A 6,893-nucleotide genomic window follows, 5' to 3' on the forward strand; every position below is an offset into this window, starting at 1 on the left:
CAGCAGGAAACAAGGTAGAAATCAACATAAGTTACATTTGTGGCTAATCCATCATCCAAACTAAAACTGAGGTGAGAGGGTAGACTGAAGCTAACGGGGAAAATTATATTAAGTTTTGCTCTGGGGTTCATGAAATAAACCTGTAATGCAGTGGTTCTCAAGGGGTGATTTTTTCCCCTCGGGGGAAAATGTAGTAATGTCTGAAGACATTTTCCGTTGTCACAAGGAGGAAGTGCAATGGACATCTGGTGGGTGGAGGCCACAGATGCTCCCAGATATCTCACAATGCACAGAACGGCCCCCGACAACAAACAACTGCCCAGTTCAAAATGTTAATCGTGCCAAGGCTGAGACAGCCGGCTACGGAACTGGTCCCAACACATACGCTTAAGTCTTCACTCTTATATTCATCTTCATCTTGTTCTTTTTCTTCCTCTTCCTCTTCTTCAGTTTCCTCTTCAAGCCTCAACCAGTACCATGCCTCCCTGGGAACCTGAATATTCTGAAAATGTAGAATTAGTCCCAATTAAACACAGCTAAACATAACTCTATCACAAGTATGCTCCTGTCAACATGAATTCATTCTCTCAATTAAATATTTACTGAGTGCTGCTTTAAGAGTAAAGCACTATGAACTATGGGGATGCAAAACCCAGTTAGAATACTGCCTCCCAGTTGCTGACAATCTAGTAGGGAAAAGAAGCTATGGGTATAAGTAGCTTAATGGGTATAAAATGATACCTATCAGTGAGGAAATCTTAAGTATTACGACACATATTCAAAATAATGTCCTATGGAAATAGAGAAAAGAGAGATTGCTTCCAGCAATCTATTTACATATGAAGGAAATTTTACAAACATTTTTGAGACTTTTTTTTTTAATTGAAGGAAACTTTTATTCTGTTCTTTAAAATATTTATTTATTTATTTTTTGGCTGCATCGGGTCTCCGTTGCTGCGAGTGGGCTTTCTCTAGTTGCGGTGAGCAGGGGCTACTCTTCATTGCAGTGCGAGCACTTCTCACTGCGGTGGCTTCTCTTGTTGAGGAGCACGGGCTCTAGGCACACAGGCTTCAGTAGTTGTGGCTCACGGGCTCTAGAGCACAGGCTTAGTAATTGTGGCGCACGGGTTTAGTTGCTCCGCAGCATGTGGAATCCTCCCAGACCAGGGATTGAACCCATGTCCCCTGCAATGGCAGGCGGATTCTTAATCATTGCACCACCACGGAAGTCCCCATTTTTGAGACTTTATTTAATTTTTCTAATTTATTTTTAAAATAAATAAATAAATTTATTTATTTATTTTTGGCTGCGTTGGGTCTTCGTTGCTGCGGGCGGGCTTTCTCTAGTTGCGGTGAGCGGGGCTACTCTTCATTGTGGTGTGTGGGCTTCTCATTCCAGTGGCTTCTCTTGTTGAGGAGCATGGACTCTAGGCACGTGGGCTTCAGTAGTTTGGCATGTGGGCTCAGTAGTTGTGGCTTGCAGGCTGCAGAGCGCAGGCTCAGTAGTTGCAGTGCTTGGGCTTAGTTGCTCTGCGGCATGTGGTTCTTCCCAGACCAGGGCTCGAACCCGTGTCCCCTGCATTGGCAGGTGGATTCTTAACCACTGTGCCACCAGGGAAGCCCCCCACTTTTAACTATCTATCTATCTATCTATCTATTTATTTATTTATGGCTGTGTTGGGTCTTTGTTGCTGTGGGTGGGCTTTCTCTAGTGGCGAGCGGGGCTACTCTTCATTGCAGTGTGCGGGCTTCTCATTGCGGTGGCTTCTCTTTGTTGTGGAGCACGGGCCCTAGAGCGTGCAGGCTTCAGTAGCTGTAGCACACAGGCTCAGTGGTTGTGGCTCACGTGTTCTAGAGCACAGGCTCAGTAGTTGTGGCGCACGGGCTTAGTTGCTCTGCGGCATGTGGGATCTTCCTGGACCAGGGCTCGAACCCGTGTCCCCTGCATTGGCAGGTGGATTCTTAACCACTGCACCACCAGGGAAGTCCGAAGCCCTCCATTTTGAGACTTTAAATGAAGTTATTTTATTTTGATGGTAATTGAACCATCAAAATAAAAAAGAAATGAAATCAAATCAAAAATTGAATTTTAAGAACCATTCAAATCTGAAATAGATAGTAGTCTACCATGATTTTACTAGTTAGAGACACATATGGTATTGGATATGGACTGAAAATAGGCTATTCTGGTTAACTGAATATCCTGGTGAACAGAATTTCCACACATAATAGTCCTGAGTAATCAATATTCAAATAAGTGGAGAACAGTTAAGTGTAAAAATGGTAATTTACCCACAGAGGATAATTCAGACTACTCAGGTTCCTGCAGAGAACAAGTCATTATTATGAGTATCAGTTATCATAGATCAATAGTGCATCTTAAATGAAAGCTTTAGTGAGTAGATACACCAGGCTTGGAGTTCTCTCTTTCTCTCTCTTTTTAACAATAAAAATACACAGCAAATCACACTGGGTGCCAAAACACTTTACCAAACTGAAAGCAGGTAAAAGACTTACCTTCTGAGTATCCAATTGTTGACAGGCTCTCTGGCTTCTTCTAAGATCTCCTTCTAGCTTCATTTCATCTTGCTTATTTTTAAGTCGCATTCTGATTCAAAGAAAGAAATAGTACACTAGAGGTCTGTGCTCTCTTCATCCATTTTATATGTCCAAGTACCAGAAAACATACCACAATAAAGAAAAGGTGAAACTATAAACAGCTAAAATACCGAAACTGTTCTGCAGCTCTTTCTTCAACTTCTTTTTTCATGTGAATCTTTCTTCTGTAGCTTTCCAATTTTTCCTCTGCTTTCCGTTTTAGTAATGCCTCATGACCAATGCCACTTTTTCCTGCTCAAACAGGAAACACTGATGAGAAATGTATTGACTTTATATTTCAAAACATGACAACTTAAAATTTCTTTTTCTGGCCACACCTTGCGGCTTGTGGGTTCCTAGTTCCCCAACCAGGGATTGAACCCGAGCCCTAGGCAGTGAAAGCACCAAGTCCTAACTGTTGGACTGCCAGGGAATTCCCTAAATACTTACAGATTAAATGCAATTCTAATTTGAGCACAATCACTCAAAATCATTTGATAAGAAGGATGGGAGAAAACACTAGAGATTTTTTTTTAACCCAAACACATAATTTGATTTTTTACAAAGATCATTGGTCTGATCTAATAAGACGGTAATACTATACACATTTTTTTCAAATTGGGAAAACAGTATCAACTGTCATACTTACATATAAATATGCTGAACAAATAAAGTATATATTTTTTCTCTTTAATTTGTCCAAAGTATTAAGAAAAACATTTAATGGATACATCTGTCTCAGGATACTTTTAGGACACTCAGTGGACAAAAACAGCTTTATGTTTTTAATGGTTACAATACTTTTTCCCCTATTTTTATGATTAAAATTTTATTTTATACTGACTAAAACTTACTTGTATTGTTAGTTTAAAAGGTCTAGAAATTTAACTAAGAAACATTTTACTGAGGGTGTCTTATGATAAGAACTGTAATAGTACCACCATAAAAAAGTATTTATTAAGCAAATATATGTGCTAAATTTAAGTGTAAGTTGTTATTACTGGTAAATAGCCTCAAAAATAATTACATACCTGTTTTGATATTAAGAGGAATTGGTTCAACAATACCATCTCCTAAAAAAAAAAGAGAACAAAACACAAACTACTTTAGAAATTCTTCCTCAAACTACAGGTAGGCGCAGTATGCAACTTTATAATGTTCTATACTTATCCCCTTCAGTTTCAATGATACTCAAAACTGTAACTGAACATCAATACTCTACAATCAACTACCACCCTTGCCTTCAAATACTTAGTCCTCGATAAGGCTGATCCACAGCCTGCAACGCCACCTGAAGGTAGGAAGGATTTTAAGAAGTGAAAACATTGTTATATATCCAGGAGGGTGGGAGCCACAAGAGAGAGCAAAGCCTTGAGAGGTGAAGGTCAAAGAAATGACAATAAAGGAGAGGAGAGGAGAAAAACAGCTTACAGAAGCTACTATACGTATATGGCCTCTATCTCTTAATAAGCAATCTCATTCCTAAAAGAGAGGTGAGAACAGCTTCTCCAGCTGAGGGGTCACTCAGGCAGCTGCCACAGGTACAGAGCAATCAGGGCAGAGTCCTGCCATCATCTCCGATGTTGCTTCACTGTCCTTTGGGCCACTGTACTTCTTAACCCTTCTCTTGTCACCATTCTTAGCTGCTGCCTCCATTGTAAGCCTCGTCCATCCCACTTGTTAGCGCCTTTGAGGCCGAGCTGGGCAGATAAGCAGCTCTTGATGGCACATGTCTAAAGTGGATGTGGGAAAATGGAAGTTCTCCATAAGCTTGCCAGCAACAATAAGAGCCTAGGAAGCTTAAGTTGTTTCAATTTCTGTGTTGAGGGACAGAGATTAAAGAGTCATCACTGGTACTCATCAATAAATTACAGCTGTTTATTTCTGGCTGTGACTCACCACTTTTGCCGAGGGCCTGACCACTTTTATATCCCATCTTCTGGAGCAAAGCAAACCCTTTGTTTTCACAGCCTAGAGCATTCTTCAATCCAATGTCACGTCTCTCTTGTTCTTCTTCTTTTAAACTCTTCCGCTTAGTTTTCAAATTAGCTTCCTGTTGCTTTTCTTCTTTTCGACGGGCTTCTCGGATTTGCCTCAGCATTGGCAAGCCTGGTCTGATATCTTCTCTGAAGAATGAGGGAAAAGGTTATTTTGGACCAGTACATGGAAGTTTCTCATAGCTTTGCCACTTACTCACTTGACACTACTTAATATTTCAGTGCTACCTCTAGGAGCATCTTTGTTAGAACATAACCAATGTCCTTTGAGAATGGCTGTGTTAGTTAAAATGATGAAGGCTGGTACCATATTGTAAGACACTAAAAGTACAGAGTTGAAGAAATTAGAAATAGTAGGTTCAGACTAATTTTTCTAAGAGGTTGGCTATAATAAAAAGCAAAGCTGGACAGCAGGTATTAAGAGGCGATGAGATGAAATGAAGTAAAACAGTAAATATCCTTGGAAGAGGGGAATAAAAAGAATCAAGGGCAGGAAAAAAACACCTAGCATTAAAAAGGAAGAAGAGATTTCTAGTATCCTTGTACTACAGACATGTAGGAAGTATTTCCATGAAGCAATAAGACTAACTTCCAACCTCACCTTTAAAATCAGTGGCATTGCTTAGGGCTTCCCTGGTGGCACAGTGGTTGGGAGTCCGCCTGCCAATGCAGGGGACATGGGTTTGAGCCCTGGTCCGGTTGGATCCCACATGCCACGGAGCAACTGGGCCTGTGCACCACAGCTGCTGGGCCTGCGCTCTGGAGCTTGCATGCCACAACTACTGAACCCCGCTCACCTGGAGCCCGTGCGCCGAAACAGGAGAGGCCACGGCAATGAGAGGCCCACAAACTGCGGGGAGTAGTGGCCCCTGCTTACTGCAGCTGGGAGGGGGCTGCGCGGCAGCGAAGACCCAACACAGCCAAAAATAAATAAATTAAATAAATATATAAAAAATAAAAATATATAAAATCAATGGCATTGCTGAAAAATCTCCACTAATGTCTTACACATATCATTTCATGGGGTGTGTACATTTACTTACTGGACATTAATGAAGGAATCAGACATATAGTCCTCTTCTTCTGCCATGTTCAGCTTCATATAGCAAAACCATCTACAAATCAAATAGGATAAAGTAACGATTACTAATTTTCAGTTTACCAAAATGGAAATAAACCTGTATGCATTCCCAGCCATGACCTTTCTCTAGAGCTCTACTCCATGTTCAAGTGTCCTTTTGACATCCTTCTGGGTGGAGCTCTCAAACTCAATAATCCAAACAATTCTCTTCCCCCTCCCAAGACCTCCTTCATCCCGGTATTTCCAAATTAATATCACCACTATCTCCCCCTTCCTGACCTCTTATAAACCTCTGTCAACTCTTCCTCCGTATTATCCCCCATAGGCATTTTTTCCTATAGTTGTGACCACTGCTTTCGTTCAGGCATTTTTTTCTCACCTGAACTATTACAACTGCTTCCTAATTGGTCTCATTGCCTTTGGCCTCTCTTCCTCCAACCCATCCTCTAGAACCTCTCCAGAGTGGTTTTTTAAAAACATGTCAGGGCATGTTACTTGCCAGTTTCAAATCCTTCAGTAAACTTTACCCTGTGGGCAGTGGAGGAACCATCATTTTCACATGGTAGCCAGAGAGATCCTTCATAATCTGATCTCTGACTCTCCTCTAGGACTCATTAGTCACGCCACATGGTCTCTCTCATTGCCCTCTGAACACACCACAGACAGTTCCCTCCTCCTAGGCCTAGGCTACCCTCCTTCACAAAAGCCTGTCCTGACCACTTCAGGCCTCTCTCCACAGCACTTTATGTTCAAGCTGTTCATTTGTAACTTGATATAGTTAACACTTCACTTATGTGGAAACACTTTTGAGGACAGTTTCTATCCAAAGTAGTTAAAATCATGTAATTATAAAGTACACTTCAAACTTTACTGTGTATATGAATTGGCCTGGGATCTTCTTAAAATGCAGAGTCTGATTCTGAGCTGGAGCTTGAGGTCCTGCATTTCTAACAGGCGCCCAGGTGCTGTCAATGCTGCTGGTCCAGTTGCTGGATACAAAAGCAGAGTCACTTGTTGCAGTGCACATATGCTGTTTTGGCCTGCTCACCATCCTTCCCTTTGGAAACCTGGCCCTCTGCCCTCCTTGTGGTTCTAGTGGAGGGTGGCAATCTTAGTACCATATACTCTCTTGGGCACAAGATGGCCAGTTATAGTATCCTATGTCCTAGCAAAGGTGAGGGGATGACCTAAACAGGGCAAGTAAGCATCTCTTTCCC

General features: G+C 41.5%; 1 protein-coding gene across 2 annotated transcripts in view; it reads right to left on the reverse strand.

Annotated features, from left to right (window-relative positions):
- The window catches only part of GPATCH11 (G-patch domain containing 11), an 11,206-nt gene that overhangs the window by 1,733 nt on the left and 2,580 nt on the right, over nt 1-6,893 (reverse strand). The window contains exons 2-7 of one of the 2 annotated variants that reach the window (XM_007468383.1): nt 5,639-5,710; nt 4,498-4,724; nt 3,630-3,671; nt 2,730-2,850; nt 2,518-2,608; nt 386-502 (exon numbers count right to left, since the gene is read on the reverse strand). In XM_007468383.1, the coding sequence (XP_007468445.1) occupies nt 386-502; nt 2,518-2,608; nt 2,730-2,850; nt 3,630-3,671; nt 4,498-4,724; nt 5,639-5,697 (657 nt within the window). In that variant the 5' untranslated portion in view covers nt 5,698-5,710. Of the gene's footprint in view, nt 1-385; nt 503-2,517; nt 2,609-2,729; nt 2,851-3,629; nt 3,672-4,497; nt 4,725-5,638; nt 5,711-6,893 lie in introns of those variants that run through there. The other variant, XM_007468384.1, reaches the window with a different exon arrangement.

The sequence above is a fragment of the Lipotes vexillifer genome, unplaced genomic scaffold (assembly GCF_000442215.2).
Source record: "Lipotes vexillifer unplaced genomic scaffold, Lipotes_vexillifer_v1.1 scaffold1149, whole genome shotgun sequence".
NCBI classification, from domain to species: Eukaryota; Metazoa; Chordata; class Mammalia; order Artiodactyla; family Lipotidae; genus Lipotes; species Lipotes vexillifer.